At 47.7% G+C, this 20,048-nt stretch overlaps 1 protein-coding gene across 3 annotated transcripts in view; it reads right to left on the bottom strand.

The window, feature by feature from the left end:
• The window catches only part of PEX14 (peroxisomal biogenesis factor 14), a 149,042-nt gene that overhangs the window by 13,434 nt on the left and 115,560 nt on the right, over positions 1–20,048 (bottom strand). For all 3 annotated transcript variants that reach the window (XM_006076724.4, XM_025285873.3, XM_006076723.4), the window contains 2 exons: positions 4,139–4,224; positions 948–1,050 (listed from right to left, as the gene is read on the bottom strand). In XM_006076724.4, the coding sequence (XP_006076786.1) occupies positions 948–1,050; positions 4,139–4,224 (189 nt within the window). The remainder of the gene's footprint in view (positions 1–947; positions 1,051–4,138; positions 4,225–20,048) is intronic.

The raw sequence follows: 20,048 nt of genomic DNA, 5'->3' as shown, positions 1-20,048 counted from the left end.
CAACAGTATATCCGTCCAAAACCTCTCCCCTCTAATTATATCTGCTTATGATTTGCTCGGCTCTTCCAACCTCAGGACTGCCTGCCTGCCTCATCTCCTGGGCCTCACTGTGTCCTTGTAAAACTCAAAGCAGAGTCTCCAATCCTGGGAGGCACACAGCTCAGGTCCACAGGATCCAGAAGTGGTGAAAAACTGCCAATCTCGTTTCCATATGGCTCTCTCCTGCCCTCCCCACCCAACCCCAAGGCTGCTGGAGCTCCCTGTCCACTGTCAGCCTCGAGGAGACTTGCTAGCAGGGTCTAGGCCCGGGAGGGTTTCCGGGGGCTACACAGACACACCCCTTAGGGGCAGACTCTGGTCTGGGACAGGCAGCTCTCTCTGTGCCCAGTTTTTAGATTCTGAGCCTCCATCTAGTAAACAAGCTTATATAGGAGGAAAAACCACTCCTGGAGCGGCAGGTCCCAGCTAATCTGGGCCACCAGTGGGGCACGGGGTAATGAACGTGGGCCCCGTGGAGTCGATGACAGAGGAGGTGGCCGGGGTCCCCGGAGCCACAGTAATTACAGCCTCTCTTGATCCTGCGTGGGATTCTTAGAGAGAAGGGGGAAAATTGCTGAAAACCCCCCTGAAAACCTCATGGAAGCAGAAATTAAAAATGAACTTTACAGCCCTTAGAAAGGCTGTCATTTTATTCCCCTTATTAATATTCTGAGGTTGGGAGCCTTTCCGTAAAAACATAATTAATTGAGGCCGCGCCGACAGTAAACAAGCAATTTCAAATTAAACCGAAATGACGGCGGCTTCATTTGCAAATGTGAACAGATTCTCAGAGCAGATAAATGAAGTCACCACATAAAGTGGAGACGGAGGGGAGAGGGGAGGGGGCAGAGAAGGGGCTGCTCGGAGAAGGCTTTGAGGGGTGACTTGATGGAGTCATTAATCTTTACCTGTCTGGGCCACGCTGCCACTCAGCTCCGACAGACTTGCCTCCATCCGCTCCAGCTGCTTCCGGTCCTCCCGGCCGCCCATGATGAGGGGGAGCAGGTACTTCTGCAGGGAGTGGGGGGTGCGTGAGGGATGGGTACGTACCTGGGGTGACTCCCCAACCAGCTCTCCAATTCTACCCGCCAACTTCCTCTCCATCACCCCTGGGCCTTGGAAACCCTAGGCCGACGCCATAAGTGAACAAGACATCCGAAAGTTAGAAAGGCTGCTAGTAGAACCAAATGAAAACTCCTGAGTCAGGACCAAAAGGAGGGAATGGGGAAACAAAAAAATCAATCTGACCAACTGCGATGGGGCACTGTTGTGTTCTTTCAGTTTTTTAAATGGTGCTATATATAGAGTTTCTGTGGCCAAGAATACTCAGAATTCTACTTTAGAAGTTGTATGATAAAACTGCAGAAGGTTATACAGGAAAGTGGTACCACTGGTGGCTTCCAGAGAGGAGCAGGAGGGAAGTTTGCGGTACATTTTTCTGAAGCTTTCACATCCTGCACCAAGGGAACAAATTATCCATTCAGAAAGAAGGGAGTAAAACTTAGAAATTATTGAAGAAACAAGATCAAAACCCACAGTAGATCTGCAGGGTGGTCACACCCAGTCTTTTCTAAAAGTCTTGTATCCTGTGAACAGGCTTCCTTCAGGTAAGAGTTAAATGCAGCTGGATTCTCCCAAAATGGAGACCCTGGGCAGAGGGGGAGGAAGGGGCAGAAGTGGGAGAAACTGACCACAAGGGGAAAAGGAAGGGGGTGCTGCGGAGCAAACCAAACAAGCGGCCCAGGACGCGGGGAGCCCAGACGAGGTGAGGATGAGAGTCCTGGAACATTCAGGAAGAAGGCAGGTGGGGTGCAGCCGCTGACTGATGGCCAGTTCGGAGGTGTGCAGGGTGGAGGTGGACGGCAAGCTGCCCACTGGGATTGCTGGATGAAAGAATCCGGGCTCCAAACTCCACAATCTCAGGACTCAGTGCCCGCCCATCTCAGAGGCCTGAGACCAGTCGCCAGTCTTACTGGGTGGTACCAGGGGTGCCCGGTGTGGGCCTTGCAGAGGTGGTAACTGGCAAGTATGACCAAAGGAGACTGGTTTTCATTCCATTTGAGGCGCAGACAGGAAAAGACAGCAACTGCTTCATTAAGGCTTGTGTACTGGGGGAGGGATAGGGGGTCTCTCACAGGGGTTTGTGGGAGAGCTCATTTCAAGAGCAACTCCTGAGTGAAGACCACCATTTAGGACACGTAGGGAAGCACTTCCTATTTTGCAAAGTGTTTTCCGACCTCTGTGTTAGTTTATTACCCACAACTTAGCTGAAACTCATCAAATGTAGCCTTATGTTCCAGGTTGGAAATTTCCTAAGTATAACGTCAAGAAATTCTATACATGTAACGGACTAAAACTCCATTTCGAAGATCAAAAATTCCAAGGAAAGGAACACATTCCCAGCCTGAATCTTCAGGTATTTATAAAATGAGAGCTTACGTCTCTTTTTTGCTTTTTAATTTAGCAGGTATTTTTAAAATTCTCTTGTCATGATCGTGACTGATCTTTTCTGTCTCTTCTTTCTTAAAGCAGAGACTAAAGATCAGAGCTTGGTGGAAACAACTGATGCTATCTCTGCTCAGCTCCAAGGGGAGCTACGCCTTCTCTTTCCACCAGATCACAGGCTGCCCGAGGGCAGCCACGTGACTAAGCGGGTCCTGCTCAGCAGAGCCAGGACAGGAATGGAGAGTTCTGTCTCAGCCGTTTCTCCTTCCTAGTGACTGTACGCACTTAGGGACTGAGATGACAGGCTTTGAGCACACAGGGAGAGTAGATGCACTGTGTCAGAGCGAGCAGTCCTGGGACCCACCACATCCTGCTTCCCAATTTCTAAGGTGGAAACTTCCAACTTCAAGAATAACTGTTACACTGAAAAGATCAACTTCACTTAAGTCAAAAATTAAGAGTCCCAGGAAGCAATGCAAAAACATGTTCCATGTGCTAAAAGTTACAACCTGAGGGAATCCCCTGGGGGTCCACTGATTAGGACTTCAAGCTTCCATACAGGGGGCACAGGTTTGATCCCTGGGATACTAAGACCTCACAAGATGTGTGGAACAGCGAAACAAACAAAGGTATGGCATGAGTCTGGATATTCATTCAGAGTCTTTTTCTTTTTTTTCCAGACTTTTTATTTTATATTGGGAGTATAGCCAATAGTTCAGATTCTTTTCTTTTTAAATCTCCAAACGAGGGATGGAGTTGCAGGTGGCCTCAGAAAGAAAGAAATCTCTCTCTGCAGGACCGGCAGAGGTTAAGTCCTCCAGCCACCAGTTTACCTTCTGTCTCTATTTTACCTACCCCGGCTCTGCATCTTCTAAAAAACACTCGCTTGCTTCAAATCAAAGTCAGTACGTGGTCACTAGTGTCTGATCAGGATCTGGTGTCAAAGAAGTAAATGTTACTTCACGCCTGCAGCTCTGCTGGAAGCAGTGAACTCTGGGGTCCTGGGGGCTGACTATGAAGACCGTGAAAAACCCTAGATTTACATGGAAGCCAACAAAATATACAGGAGGAAAAGGCAGTAAATATGATCACACTGAGTTTCTCAAAGCTGGTGTTAAATACTCAGGTGAAACAAGAGGGTACAGTGCGCCTGCAATGTGCTGGGAACACAGTCCTTTCCAGAGGAGCCCAGCTGCTCTGAGCATCACCACACCCTCTTGAGGCAGATCCTACTGTCCCGTTTTACAGGTGAGCCCGCCGAGCCTGCGGTCACACAGCTGCCGAGTGGCAGGGCCCGGATGTGACACTGGCAGCCGGGCTCCAGCCTCCGTGGTCTTAACTGCACATTGTTTTGTCTCTTACGAGGGTCCAGCCTGCTCAGAGCATGCCGGGAAACGTCCTCAGTACTTGACACGGCTCCGCGTCATGGGCCCCGTCACCCTGTGCAGCAGGCAGGCACTTGGAGGAGAGATTCTGTAGGTGAGGCTGGTCTGAAGGCCCTGAGCGCACCCACCTGGGTGGGGGCAGGACCAGGACTTGACCCGGACGCCCCTCCAGAAAGCACGTTCATCTGGGCACTCAGCCTCCATGTGCAGGCCCACTGCTGTCCCCACGCTCAGGGCAGCACCAAAGGGGTGCGGGGAGGGCGGCTTACCTTGTAGAGCTGGTGAAAGCCGAACGCGATCCCTGCCATGATGATGGCCAAGGCGCTGTAGTCTCTCCACCGGGAGCCCGCAGGGCCTGGGGTCAGGAGAAAAGCTGGGGTCAGGAGGAAAGGCCCTGGCGTCCCCTGGGGGCAAAGAGCGCGTGGACTCAGCCTCCTTGTCTCAGTCAGGGTGTGTCTTGTGCTCACATTGGGGGTGAGCATCAGAACGGGGCTCGGCTGTCTCCCTTCTCCTCCTGGGCCTCTAGACTGTACTGTGCCTGCCGTGGGGTGCTGTCTCAAGGGACTGAGGTGGGGGTAGGGGGAGAACAGCAGAGGCAATCTAAAGACCTGGGCACAGGCTCCATGCTCGAGGAATAAAGGATTCAGTGAGGGTGCTGTAGCACCCGGGTTGTTCGCGCGCACATGCCTCCCACATGAGCTGGGAGCCACCTGAGAGTTGGGGCCAGAGGCTGTGTCGCTGCCTGTTCAGCTTTATGAAGTTCCGACAGTGCACACAACGTGTGCTGAGGGCACGGCGGGTAGTGGTGGCGAGACCGCTGTCCTGTTCTGTTCTGGTCTCACTCAAGTGAGGCTGGAGAGAGGAGCAGCCCACACATGGCTGAATGAGCTGATGCCAGAAAGGGATCGAGAACACAGACAGGACAAGGTGAGGGGGGTGGCGGGGCCTCGGTGGAGGACAATGCTGAGACCTGTGGAGTCTTGGGGCACAGTGCTCCAGGCGGGGGACAAGGAAGTGCAAAGGCTGGGGTTGACCTGTGCTCAAGCAGATGGGGGAGCCCCTGGGCCTTCCCAAGGAGGGGGCATTGCCGGCCAAGAGAGACCAGAGAGGAGATGGGAGGAGTGGTGAGGGGAAAGGTGGGAAAGGCCGGGCCCAGCAGAGAACGCATCCAAGGAACCCGGCCGTCGCTTCACAAGCAGCGGGGTCGCTGACGGCTCTGAATCAGGGAGTAACGTGGTTGGCTCTGTGCTTTGGGAGAAAGACATGGGGAGCACCATGAACAGCTATGGCGGGTGGGGGCTGTGGAGGTGAGAAAGCAGGAAGAGACCACCACCAGGGCCACCAAAGGCAAGCGGGACAGGCCCAGGATGGAAGGTCTTGGGGATCCAGACATGGGCAGCTGGTCTACACACAGGAGTGGTCCCTTCAGCACAAAGCCCCTCCAACCCCTGAGTATGTCCTAGCTCCAAAGTGGGGAGGAGAGTTTTCTACTCCACAACCTTCCCATGAACTGCTCACGATGTGTTTTCAGGTCCATAATCTGATCTGACACCTGGGGACTCTGGGAGGTGCACAGGAAAGCATGAGCTCCATCTGGAGTGTCCATTGGAGCAGGCATGTCCAGGCTACCCAGCGGCCGTCTCTCAAGGGACCAGTCACGGGGTGTGGGGGGGGTGGCCAAGGGCCACTGTCTCCAGAACCATTGGTGGTGCAGGACACCCCCAGTCTGTGGACTCAACCTCGGCACCAGGGAACGTGACTCAAGGTATGCACCCAAGGCACATGTGCATGACAAGGACCTGGGACTGGGGGGGGAGCCTGTGGGAGACAGGGAGGAAGAGCCACCGCACTCCCGGGAACCCACATGTGGCCAGGCCCGGCTGAAGGCTTTGTCTGCTCCAGCCATCCCCTGCCTCCCTGGACCTGCAGGTACTGGCCACGTTCTGGCGCTTCACAACTGAAGGAGAGCAGGAGGCAGTGGTTCTGAAAGCCCCTGCTGGATGTGGACACGTGGGGAGGAGGGGCTGCTGGCACCCGGTCTGACTGGGGAACCCAGAGGCAAAGACCTCCATGGAGATGAGGGAGAAGCTCCCCGCTCCCTGAGCTGCTGAGAGGGGCTCCCAGGAGATGGAGACAGAGACGACAGTGATGGAGGAGGCTGGAAGAGGCTCTTCTTGCCCTACCCCCACCCCCCCCACCTGCTTGTGGATTCCACTTGAGTGGAATCAATGTGGCCCAACCCCTGCACAGACTGTAATCAACTCCCTTCTCTGGTTTACAGTTTCTGAATAGGAAACACACGCACATGGTCTGGGCTTCCCAGGTGGCTCAGTGGTAAACAATCCGCCTGCCAATGCCGGAGAAGCAAGAGACTTGGGTTCGATCCCTGGCTCAGGAAGAACCCCTTTTGGAGGAAATGGCAACCCATTCCAGTATTCTTGCTGGAGAATTCCATGGACAGAGAAGCTTGGCGAACTATAGTCCATGGGGTCGCAAAGAGTTGGCTACGACTAAGCACTCACGCACATACACACGCACGTGGTCTAACATCATGCAGCACACGTCAGTCTACTGCAAACAGGCTTCCTCCACCACCACAAACCTCTGTGCCCATAGTGTCGTCTTTATCCAGCCAAGAATTCTTATGCAAACATGAGGCAACACATACAGGCATTACTTTCTTTCCCCTTTGCCCATCTCTCATTCTTCTTTTTGGCTAAAGCTGCGTAATATTCCATTAAACAAACTCCCTACAGATGGACATTTAGATGATTTCTAGTCTCTTCCTGTTTCACTCAAAGCTGCCATCAGTAAGCGTGTACACACAGCCTCTCACATCCATGTAAAAGGCCATCTGTAAATGTGAACTCCTGGCAGGCTGGGTCAGAGGTACATGCACCAGCAGTTGTGAGACAGCCTGCCTAACTGTGCTCCCTGAGGTTTGAACCAGTTCATTCACAGCCACCCCAATGTAATGGGTTAATCACACACATAGATTTCTGCTAATACTAGAGCAAAAAAATAAAACACACTGCTTCACTCTAGCTTTAATTTGCATTTATCTTATTACAAGTGAGGAGTGAGCATCTTTTCATCTGCATCTCCATTTTGGTAACTGTATGCTCCCTACTTTTCTACTCCATTTCTTTATTAATTTCCTTCATCAATTCATGGAACCTTCTTATACAACAAGGAAATGAGCCCTTTTTCTGTGACAGAAGTTGTCAAAATTTTTCCTAGTATATTTTTCTTTTGACTCTGCTTCTGGTCTGCTTTTGTGGCATGCAGTGTCTTCCTGTTTACATACACTTACCCATCTACTCTTTTATGGACTGAGGGGTTTGGGTCATGGTGAGCCAGGACTCCCCCCTCCCCTCCAGGGTTGAGTAGTGACACTCAGGATCATGTCTACACACTGTCTCCAGAAGGGCGCTCTCCTGCTCTGACCAGCACAGAACACCCTCCTCTGATGTGGAGCGACTCAGATAAGCCACAACTGCTCGTGAAATGGAAAACTCTTGAGATCATCGAGGCAGACCTTTCACCGTGACCTTGAGAAGCTCCGAGTTCCATGCAGGCACCTATCTCTTCCCAGCCTGCTCTGTTCTGAGTGTCTTGGTTCCAAAATCCAGTGCAAGCTCGTTTTTAGGAGGAAATAGTGAAGATAGAATAACCATGCCACTTTTCAAAAGAGTCACTGTTCCATGGGGCTTCAATCCACCCCCAGAACATCCATCAGTGCTGCCCAAACCCCAGAGAATGTATTCCAAGTGGGCACATGTCCAGAACGTTCTATCCCCAGTGATTTCTCAAATGCCCACTAAACATCTTATAAGAACACAGCTGCACTGGGCTGAGCACTGGACCAGAACCCCAAGTCTGCAGCACCCTTCTTCTTTCCTGCAAACACTCAGGGCATGCCTCTCATTCTGGGTACTGGAGCCCAGGCTGAGCAGATGCTGGAGGGTCAGGGGTCTGAGAATGAGGACCCCTCTGACAGCTGCTCCCCCTTCTGGAGAGTGCGACCTCCTGGAGCACAGGAGACACCTGTGGCTCCCTGTCGGCCGCACCTTCACCCCCGCGCTGCTCCTTGTTTCTGCCGTGCTCGCGTTAAGAACATTTTATTGCCCCCTGGTTTTCATTATTAATGAAAAGGGACCAGAATGATCTTTCCTAAAGTTCAGAGAGTCTATAAAGACAAGAAGCTGAAATGCCATTTTACTCGTTTTGGAGATGTGTGATACAATCCTGTCTTGTGGCAAAATGAAAAAAGAGGAAAACTAAGAAGGAGATAACTCTTCTTCCGCTGCACATCTTTCAAAGGGTACAGATCAGGATAGGGAGAAGGCACGTAGCGTGATGCCACACTGGCCCGCATCCCAAGCCACGACCACCTGCAGCCCTCGCGCTGCCTACCCTGGGGCCAATCGTTCCCAAGCTCAGTGTGAACCCCAGCAAGGGAGCCCAGGGCACCTGGGAGCTACATACAGCTTCCTGTCACTATGTTCCCAAATGTCCAGAAAATACAGTCAAGGGCAGAACACAGGGCCAGTTGCTCGTCTGCTCCAGCTCAGAAGTAAGGGAAGTGGAATGAACGAGCTCTTCCAACAGCTTCAGTGCCTCCAGGCTGACACGATGTCCAACTACACACAAGGCAGACCCTGGCCAAGCAGGCAAGAAGCTTCCACACCACCCACCAGATGGGTCTCCCAAAGGACAGCTTTCTCTTCTTTCCAAGTGCAGGCCATTTGACTGAAGGTGGAGAGCTTTGCTGTATTTAAAGAACCCAGGGACAATGGTATTTTTACTAGCATTCAGATTCTAACTGTCTCCAGCATTCGCCCAACAAGCGAGACCTGCCAGCTTGCCCAGGAGGCCCAGGGCTTTACCAACACCTCACAAGCTGGCCTCTGCCAGGGATGAAGACAGTTGATGGTGGCAGCATTTTTCATCCTGCACAACTGAGCATTTCCGGGACCACCTTCATGTCTGAGGCTGCAACAAGGTCAGAGGTTGAGCTCTTTGAAACTCAATGCCTTCCGACTCTCTCGAGGACTCCATCAACTAGCCTGAACTCAGACAGTGTCCCCGGGGCCCGCCTGCCCAGAGGCTCGGGTTGTGGGTGAATCCATAGCGTATGGCAGCTGGGTCAGGGGCAGAAGGGCTGCACCCTAAGGCTCCCTAACCCTTCACTGAATACCACCTAAGCCAATATTACTCAGCTCCTTTGGCTGTATCTCAATCTACCAAGAGATTGTCACCTGCAGGCGAGAACAGACATCATCAAATAAGAACACGTGCAGGGCAGGAATCACGCGCACAACACAGCAATGTTGAACTTGAAACCACTGAGCCAGAGACCCACAGACACCACAGAAATCCCACGATCCAGTAAAGAGGCATCAACAAAAGAGAGCCGAAAACTGTCATGAAACTATCTTGCTGAGACAATCTGTATCCAGGGCTGTGCTGGCTGACAACATGGAGATGCTATCTATCAAGTCCCTGGGGAGACTGGTGGCCTGAGCACAGGGCTGGGCAGTGGCAGGCACTGGGCAAGTCTAGCTGTGGTCCCCACCCCCAACCCATGGCTCACCAAGGCTGGAGCCAGGACTACACAGTGGTGGATCTAGCTTCTTAAATCATCCCATCAGTTCTGCTCGCAAGGCACCCTGAAAATTAAATGATAAGACAGGCTCATCCACAGCGAGGTCCTGGAATAAAGCCAGTCCGCCAAATCAGTGCTTGTTACAGCAAAGGACTGGCAGGCTAAAGGCACAGGGAGACTGATGACCAGCTGAACGGCACCACAGGCTGAGCTGAGGATGGCTGGCAGTGGCCAGAAAGACAAACCGACCCAGAGCACAGCGACTAGAAACGGAGCAGCTCGGCTCCGACAGAAGCACCTGGGCAGCCTGAAAGGCTGAGGGCACTACAGCAGCTCAAGAGCAGTCACACCTGGACATCCAAGGCCTGTCTTCGCATGAATATCCTGTGAAAGACGCTCTTTCCCACTTCTCCTGGGCTGTAACGCTATCAGCAGTGTCATCTTAGGCAGGAAGGACACTGAGAGGCACATCCGCAACCTCACCCACAGATTTAAAAATACGAGCTCTAATTAAACGGTAAGAATTTAGAAGAGTCCAGAAACAGACTCACACTTGAAAGGTAAACTGATTTTTGACAAAGAAGCCAAGGTAGTTCCATGGGAAAAGAATAATCTTCACAACGATTGTGCTGGGACAACTGGATATCCATAGGAGGGGTAAAAATGAACACTGACCCTTTCCTTACACCATACATAAAAGTTAACTCAAAACAGATCATGTACCTAAACCCAAAAGCAAAAACTATAGTGCTTCAGTAAGAAAACAGAAAAAAACAGAAGAAAATCTTCGCAACCTTGGGGTAGACAAAGATATCTTAAATACAAAAAGCATGAACCATAAAGAAAAAGAAAAAGATAAAACGGATATCATAAAAATGGTATCCCAAAAACTTTTGGGGACTTCCTTGGCATCAAGTGGTTCATACTCTGCATTTCTGCTGCAGGGGGCAGGGGTTCGATCCCTGGTCTGAGAACTAAGATCCAGTATGCCACATGGTGTGGCCAAAAATTAAAAAAAAAAAAAGAAAGAAAGAAAAATTAACTTTTGCTTTTCAAAAGGCCCTGTCAAGAATATATCTCTGTAGGCTGGAAGAAAACATCTGCAAAACATATATCTGATCAAGGACCTGTAACTAAAATATACAAAGAGCTTTTACAACTCAATAATAAAAAAGACAAACAAGGTGATTTTTTTTAAAAAAAGACTGGGCAGTAGACTGGAATAGACACTTCACAAAAGAGACATGAATGGCCATTAAGCACATGACAATATGCCTGACATCATCAGTCATTAGAGAAACACAAAATTATAATGAGATTCTATTACCTAAATGTTAGAATGGCTAAACTTAAAAAACTGAGAATACCAAGTGTTGACAAGGATGTGGAACTACTGAAATTCTCACACCTTGCTGATGGGAATGGAGAATGGCACAACCACTTTGGAAAATAGTTTTAACAATATCATACAAAGTTAAGCATACACCCAGCATGTGACTAAGGCATTCCACCCCTAGGTATTTACTTAAAAGAAAGGAAATATCTGTGCACACACAGACTTCTTGCATGTGAATGTCATGGACGCATTATTCATATAGCCCTAAACAGGCAACAATCCAAACAGGCATCAACAGTCAATGGATAAACAAGTTGTGAAACAACCATACAGTGAAGTCAGGAGTCAGCAAACCCTGGCACGCTCGCCAAGTCTCACGTCATCGTGCTTTTGTTCAGCTGTGAGTTCAGAACAGTTTTCATATTTTTAAAGGATGAGGGGGGAATGGTATATGTGACAGAAAGGTATAGCTCACAAAGCCTAAAATATTCATTATCTGGATCAATCTCAAAAGTGTTATGTTACGACACAATAGACTGTGCTATACGAGCCCATTTACATGAAATTTTAGCGTTTAGTTACAGTTTCGCATGAAACTTAGTGTCAGTTACATGAGTTAATTGAGTTACAGTATGTACAACTCATCAAACTGTACACTTGAAACGGATTAATTATATTGTGTATAATTATACTTCAAAGAAGCTGATTGGAAAAAAAAATTAAGAATCCAGAAACATAAGACTGCCGTATGACCAAGCAATCATACTCCTAGATGGTCACTCAGGGGGAATGAGAATGGACGTCCACACACATCCTCAGCATCATGAGTCCTGTAGCCGAAACTGCAAACAGCCTAAAGGCCCACCAACTGGTGAGCTGATGGACAAAATGTGGTCCAGCTGTACAATGGAATACTGTTTAGAAATGGGAAGGATGGAACCAGTGCTACACACTATCACATGAAGAATCTCAAAAATACGCCAGCTGAAAGAAGGCACATACAAGGGATCACACTCTGTTTGACTCTGTTTACCTGCCATGTTCGGCAAAGGTAAACTGACGGCAGTGGAAAGCAGGTGAGCGGTCACCTGGGGCTGAAGTGACAGTAACAGTAAACGGGCACAAAGGAGCTTATCTGGGGGGTGAAAGTGCTCGGAAACGGATATATATCGCTTCGTAAAGTTCCTAAAATCACTGAATTGGACACTTGAGATGGGAGTTTAGTAATTGTAAAATATACCTCAACAGCTTAGAAAATTTTAAGTAAGGCTATAAACGGACCAATGAATACATAAACAACTGCATTTTGATAAAGGGACACATAACGGGGACAGGACAATGTTTTTAACCTCTGGTGGTGACACAACAGGATAACCATCAGGAAAACATGAACCTTGACCTTCACATTACACCCACACAAAAATTAACTGAGAGTGAATCACAATCTCAACAGAAAAGCGAAAACAATGAAACTTCAAGAAGAATACACAGGAGAAAATCTTTCTAACCTTGGGGTAAGCACAGGCTTCATAGCTAGGACACAAAAACCATGAATTGTTGGGGGAAAAAAAAGATGTATGTCATCACATTTTAAATTTCTTGTTTTTCAAAAGGCAACGTAAAGCAAAAGCAAAAGAAAAAGCTAGCCACAGACTGGGAGGAAATACTAACCATGCATATATCTGACAAAGAACTTGAATGCAGAATATACAAGAACTCTTCCAACCCAATAATAAGATAATTTAAAATGGATAAAGATTGGAACAGTCACTTGACAAAAAAAGATATGTAAATGGACAAGCATATAAAAAGATGCTCAACGTTGTTAGTCTTCACAGAAATGTAAACTCAAACCACTATGAGTTTCCACTATACACACACGAAAGTTGCTAAAATTAAAAAGAGGGAAAATATCAGCTGTTAGTGAGGATATGCAATAACTAGGGGCTCTTGTACACTGCAGATGGGAATGAAAAACAGTATAACCACTTTGAAACAGTTTGGCAATTTCTTAAAAAGTGAAACTTACACTTAACCTATGACCTAGTAATTCCACTCCCAGACATTTACACAAGAGAAACAAAAACATATGAAGACTTGTACACAAATGTTTAAAAGAGCTTTACTCCTAACAGCTCAACACTGAAAACAGTCCAAAGCCTGAAGTCCATCAACGGTAAATGGACACACAAACCACAGAGTGTCCTTAACGCGGGACATGGCTCTGTGATAAAGGAGGGAATTTCTGATCTGTTCAACAATCTAGATGGATCTCAAATACATGATGCTGAGCGAAAGAAACCAGACATGAGAGAAGACATAAGATATGATTTTCTTCATACAAAACTAGGAAAGAGGAGTCTAATGGGCAGCAACAGAGAGCAGACCAGGGGTTCCCCTGGAGTCAGGACAGGATGGGCTGCCTGGGAACAGGTCACGGGGAATCGTCTGGGGTACCAGAAATGCTCCACAAAGTGGTCACGACAGCCACAGAAAAGTGAACACTTGTCAAAACTCAAACTGTACAACAAAAATGGGTGCATTATTTTACATAAAACATACCTCACCATGTGTGCTAAGTTGCTTCAGTTGTTACTGCATGGACCATAGCGTGTTAGGCTCCTCTGTCCATGGGATTCTCCAGGTAAAAATACTGGAGTTGCCATGACCTCCTCTAGGGGGTCTTCCTGACCCAGGGGTCAAACGCATCTCTTACGTCCTCTGCATTGGCAGGTGGATTCTTTACCACTAGCACCACCTGGGAAGCCCCATATCTCAATTAAGTTGTCTTTTAAAGTCTGTTAAGAAATTAAAAAAAAAAAAAGAGCCATTGTTCAGTCACTCAGTTGTGTCCGACTCTTTGCAACCCCATGGAATGCAGCATGCCAGACTTCCCTGTCCTTCACCATCTCCCAGAGCTTGCTCAAATTCATGTCCATTGAGTTGGTGATGCCATCCAACCATCTAGTCCTCTATTGTCCCCTTCTCCTCCTGCCGTCAATCGTTCCCAGCATCATGGTCTTTTCCAATGAGTCAGTCCTTCGCATCAGGTGGACAAAGTATTGGAGCTTCAGCATCAGTCCTTCCAATGAATATTCATGGTTGATTTCCTTACGGATTGATCTCCTTGTAGACCAAGGGACTCTCAAGAGTCTCCTCCAACACCACAGCTCAAAAGCAACAATTCTTCAGTGATCAGCCTTCTTTATGGTCCAACTCTCACACTAATATAAGACTACTGGAAAAACCACAGCTTTGACTATACAGACCTTTTTTGGCAAAGTAATGTCTCTGCTTTTTAATATATTGTCTAGGTTTGTCTTTGCTTTTCTTCCAAGGAGCAAGCATCTTCTAATTTCATGGCTGCAGTCATTATCTGCAGTGGTTTTGGAGCCCCCAAAAATAAAGACTCTCACTGCTTCCATTGTTTCCTCAACTATTTGCCAGGGAGTGACAGGACTGGATGACATGACCTTAGTTCTTTGAATGCTGAGTTTTAAGCCAGTTTTTTCACTCTCCTCTTTCACCTTTATCAAGAGGCTCTTTAGTTCCTCTTCACCTTCTGCCATGAGGATGGTGTTATTTGCCTATCTGAGGTTACTGATATTTCTCCCAGCAATCTTGATTCCAGTTTGTGCTTCATCCAGCCCAGCATTTTGTATTATGTACTCTGCATATAAGTTAAATAAGCAGGGTGACAATATACAGCCCTGACATACTCCTTTCCCAATTTGGAACCAGTCCATTGTTCCATGTTTGGTTCTAACTTGCTTCTTGACCTGCATACACGTTTCTCAAGAGGCAGGTAAGGTGGTCTGGTATTCCCAATTATTTAAGAATCTTCCACAGTTTGTTGTGATCCACACAGCCAAAGGCTTTAGTGTAGTCAATAAAGCAGAAGTAGATGTTTTTCTGGAATTCTCTTGTTTTTTCTATGATCCAGTGGATGTTGGCAATTTGATCTCTGGTTCCTCTGTCTTTTCCAAATCCAGCTTGTACATCTGGAAGTTCTCAGTTCATGTACTGTTGAAGCCAGGTTTGGAGGATTTTGAGCATTACTCTGGTAGCATGTGAGATGAGTGCAATTGTGCAGTAGTTTGAACATTCTTTGGCATTGCCCTCCTTTGGGACTGGAATGAAAACTGACCTTTTCCAGGCCTATGGCCACTGCTGAGTTTTCCAAATTTGCTGGCATATCGAGTGCAGCACTTTAACAGCATCATCTTTTAGGATTTGAAATAGCTCAGCTGGAATTTCATCACCTCCACTAGCTTTGTTCATAGTAAAGCTTCCTAAGGCCCACGTGTTTTCACACTCCAGGATGTCTGACTCTAGGTGGGTAGCCACACCATCGTGGTTATACAAGTCAATAAGATTTTTTTTGTATAGTTTTGTATATTCTTGCTAACTCTTCTTAATACCTTCTGCTTTTGTTAGGTCCACACCGCTTCAGTCCTTTATTGTGCCCATCTTTGCATGAAATGTTCCCTCGGTATCTCTAATTTTCTTGAAGAGATCTCTAGTCTTTCTCATTCGATTGTTTTCCTCTATTTCTTTGCATTGATCACTTAGGAAGGCTTTCTTATCTCTCCTTGCTATTCTTTGGAACTCTGCATTCAGATGGATATATCTTTCCTTTCCTCCCTTGTCTTTAGCTTCTCTTCTTTTCTCCGCTATTTGTTAAGGCCTCCTCTGAGAACCATTTTGCCTTTCTTTTTCTTGGGGATGGTTTTGATCACTGCCTTCTGTACAATGTTACAAACCTCTGTCCATAGTTTTTCAGGCCCTCTATCAGATCTAATCCCTTGAATCTGTTTGTCACTTCCACTGTATAACGTAAGGGATTTGATTTAGGTCACACCTGAATGGCCTAATGGTTTTCCCTGCTGCTGCTGCTAAGTCGTTTCAGTCGTGTCCGACTATGCGACCCCATAGACGGCAGCCCACCAGGCTCCCCCATCCCTGGGATTCTCCAGGCAAGAACACTGGAATGGGTTGCCATTTCCTTCTCCAATGCATGAAAGTGAACAGTGAAAGGGAAGTCACTTAGTCGTGTCTGACTCTTCGCGGCCCCACGGACTGCAGCCTACCAGGCTCCTCCGTCCATGGGATTTTCCAGGCAAGAAAAGTGGGTTGGAGTGGGTTGCCATTGCCTTCTCTGAATGGTTTTCCCTACTTTCTTCAATTTAAGTCTGAATTTTGCAATAAGGAGTTCATGATCTGAGCCACAGTCAGCTCCTGGTCTCTTTTTTCCTGATTGTATACAGTTTCTCCATCTTCAGCTGCAAAGAATATAATCAACCTGATTTCATATTGACTATCTGGTGATGTCCATGAGTAGAGTTGTCTCGTGCTGTTGGAAGAGGGTGTTTGCTTTTTAAAAGAGAGAGCTAAAGGAAGTCAGCAGTGACTGAAACAATACCCAGCAGGGTGGGCTCTAAGTTCTCTCTCTGCTCAGTGAAGCAACTGACATCAAAGGAAGAAGCAAGAGGTGAGAGTTCTAAATCAACTTTTTAAATGTACTCTGTATTGACACATATAAAAGAATAATACAACATTTAGATAAGTTATGAAACATGATAGTAAGATTAACAATCCTAAACCCACCTACTTAACCAGTTAAAACTTTCCAAACACCACAGAAACTAGCCACGTCTTCCTCTCCACTCAGAAGTAACCATTATCCTGAACTTAGTATTGATTCCAACTCAACCTTTCTCTGGGATATGAACACTGAGAACACGCCCATCAGGACAAGGACTGCATTGCTCAGCCTTCATGCAGAAAGGCATGGCTGCAAGGCTGACTTGCAGCCAATGGGGACCAGAGGGAAGGCATGTGGGTGGCTTCCAGGAAGTGTCCTTAGAAGGTGACTTGCCTTTGCCTTCCGTCTGCCCAGTCTTGCTTGTGGGAGAGCAGAGGGGACAGCTGGCGCTGCAGCAGTCACACTGGGGCACGAGCTACATGACCGCCAGGCGTGAGCGCTGCCGGGGTCCCTGAGGCCCACAGAGCCAGTGCGGCCGCCTCGACTGCCTATGTTTACTTAGAGAAAGAGGCTTTTGTTTTGTTTAAACCACTCTTATTCGTTGCAGAATCTTATACAACTAGCACAGGCTGCACTGTTCGCACAGCCATGATCCTAGCTACTTCCAGCACCAAACACTCTGTCAGTGGTCTAAGAAATCTAAGGAGAGGACTTCTCCACTCGATAGTTTAAGGTAATGCTTATGGTTTTCAATAACCACACATGGTGTTTACTCAGCACCCACAAGGCACCACACCAAGCATAACACAAAGCAAAGAAAACAGACAGGTGCTGGCCCTTGAAGAGCTGCTATTTTCAACCAGTCACAGGGACAAAAGAAGAAAAACAGTTTCCTCAAAATTAGAGAAATGCCTCCTCTATCAGCAAACCAGTAACTTTTATGTAGTATAGAAGGTGAAATCTGTGTGCTAAACTTGACAGAGAAATGGAAGAGAGAGAAACAGATTCCTCCCCTTTTATTTCTTGGTGGGAACAGGGAGGCCGTCCATAGCGCTTCCATTTACAGTCTGTTCTAGATCCACTTCCACTGCCTCCCATCCCCACTTCTAGGTGCCACCCAGGACCTGTCTCCTCCATAAGGCCTGACCTGAGACCAGCACCTGGGGGTTTCCTTTGTTCTTAAATCCCAAAAGCTCTTACCACTCACACCATACAAGATGGCATGGGTTAGCAATGCCTGTCCTCTACTTCCACAGCTGTTGGGCCCACAGGACACAGGAGGCCTCAATGACTGGCTACCTGGGCAGCACACCCGACACCCCACTTTAAGTTGAGGGTATCACCCAGCACTTTTCAATTCTCAAGCACATGTCTACCACCATTTATTCATTTAACAAGTGTTTCTAGAACACTTGCTAAATCAGAGCCTCGGGCCATAGATTGAAAACAAAAACAAAACCCTCTGAATGCAAGGAACTCACAGCTTAATCTGCAGTGAGGAAACGTTTCAGGGCCGTGTGGTGGCAAGCCGGGGACTGACGGAGGCCAGAGGCACCCCAGGCCCCGTCAGGATGGAGGCATTTGAAAGGGAGTTACACCTGCCCCATTCAGCACAACCCCAGGGTGTCTTCTCTAATTCCCCATGCAGCACCTGCTTGGATGGTACAAATAATTTTAATATCAGTCTAAGAATTATACGGTCAAAAGGTTAATATGGCCTCATGAATAATTAGACGATGGATTTCCAAGTATGAAGTCCATGTGATTTTGACTGTCCTCCGTCAGGGTGATGACCTGGCTGTCACCTTCTTCTCAAGTCGTCTCTTCTGATACTCCCATCCCATGGTGCAGCCACTCTGACCATCACACGGGTTCACGTCCATGTGGCTTCGCTTTAGCTTGGACGCTCAGGTCCGTCCTGTCTAGTCAGGGCAGCCATCCAAGCCCCAGGTCCGGTTAGGCCCCTCCCACTCTCTGACGTGCCCTTCACCTTGTCCGTCCCACCAGCCTCACCTGGGCTGACCTCACAGCACTGCTGTGTTCCCCTAACTGCCTTTCCTACTGGACATGAGGGCTGGAGGGAGTGACCAGCCAGGCCTCAATTGTTCCATCCCTGGGGTCCCACACAACACCTGGCACACAGCAGGCATTTGGCAGTAAATGCTCGCCCAGGGACGCAGGACAATCAAGGCTAAGTTTCTGTTACTAAACAGGCCAGAGGGAAAACAGCCTGAGGAAGAACACACTTTCTCTCTCAGAAGTCCTAATGAAATGTCAAAGCCTTTCACCAACCTCAGACATTTACATCCTATTTTAAGAAGAGACAACTGAAGCTGTAGGGCAGTCTTTAAAAAAGCCTAAACTGTTTATCAAAGACAGTAGGCGGGGGGGAGGATATTTAAGCCTAAGAAAAATTATTATCGTATAAAATTTACACTGATTGTGCCTGTATCTCAAAGCTACCTTGATTCTTGTCTCTTTGGGAGGAAAGAAGAAAAGTCTGCTTAGAATGAATGAATCAATCAAGCGTTTATCAGGACTTAACCTTTGGGACTCTGTTAGGCTCTGCACAGACACATACACTGACTCCTGCTTTGAAGTTGAACAAAAAGAAACCAAACCAAGAAGAGAGAATGTCAGCGTTCCCCTCGCATCCTGATCTGACTTCTGAGCTCATCCCGACTTCCTTTCAAGCCCTGACAACACCGGTTTATTCTCACACCAGGTGACACCAAGCTTCCCCTCAGTGTCAACCTCCCACCACTTCCACAAAGCCTTCTCCGACTTCTCGAGCCCACATTAATTTTTCTCTTTTCTGCATTCCTGTGGAGTTTCTTGTCTGTATAATTAATTTTGGCATTAAATCACAATGTCTTATATTATTATCTTTTTCTTAAGAGTTTATCTTATCTCTCTCAGAGAGCCTGTAAGAATCTTAAAGATCATGTTTTAAATCTCTCGTGACACTGTACTGAGCTTACAGTTGTTGCTGCTGTTTAGTCCCTCAGTCATGTCCGACTCTTTGCGACCCCAGATGCCTCTGTCCATGGGATTTCCCAGGCAAGAATACTGGAGTGAATTGCCATTTCCTTCTCCAGGGGATCTTCCCCACCTGGGATCAAACCTGTGTCTTCTGCACTGCAGGCAGATTCCTTACCGTCGAGCCACTGGGGAAGCACTTGTCTGTGATCTACTGTAAATCTTTCTACTTGTGCTCAGAACCAACTCCATATTCTTTTCCAACCTTCCCAGGAAACATATATTATTATTTCATTTTCCTTGTATATTCAAACTACCTCCCTCTCAAATAGTCTCCCAATGCCTTTTAAATACGCTCGAGAGTCTCACCATAGGTGCTTCATAAACACTGGTGACCTGAACTGGTCCCAATCTGGTGGGTCTCCATGTTCTCTTTGCTGACACTGGCATTTGCTAACACCTCAAAGTCAACCACAGATATCAAAAGAGGAACCGAGTGGGACATCTGCCACCAAGTGGGAGGGCAGGCAAGAGGTGATGATCTGTGAGCACTGTGCTCCCAGGGGTGGTCTTGGAAAAACCACCCTCCCCCAGATGTGAGCGTTTTGGGGCTGAGCCCAAAAAATCCCATTTTCTAGGCTTGGGCTCAGAGATGGAATGTCCTTAAAAAGCCAAGAAATGGGAAGGAAAGGCTGCCCAAGGTCCAAATGTAAAATCGGCAGGAACACACATGAATGGAGGCCATAAATCCCTCCCAGGACTCAGACAATG

This window comes from Bubalus bubalis, chromosome 5, assembly GCF_019923935.1.
Source record: "Bubalus bubalis isolate 160015118507 breed Murrah chromosome 5, NDDB_SH_1, whole genome shotgun sequence".
In the NCBI taxonomy this organism is placed as follows: Eukaryota; Metazoa; Chordata; class Mammalia; order Artiodactyla; family Bovidae; genus Bubalus; species Bubalus bubalis.
This window is presented reverse-complemented; position numbering and strand designations above follow the sequence as displayed.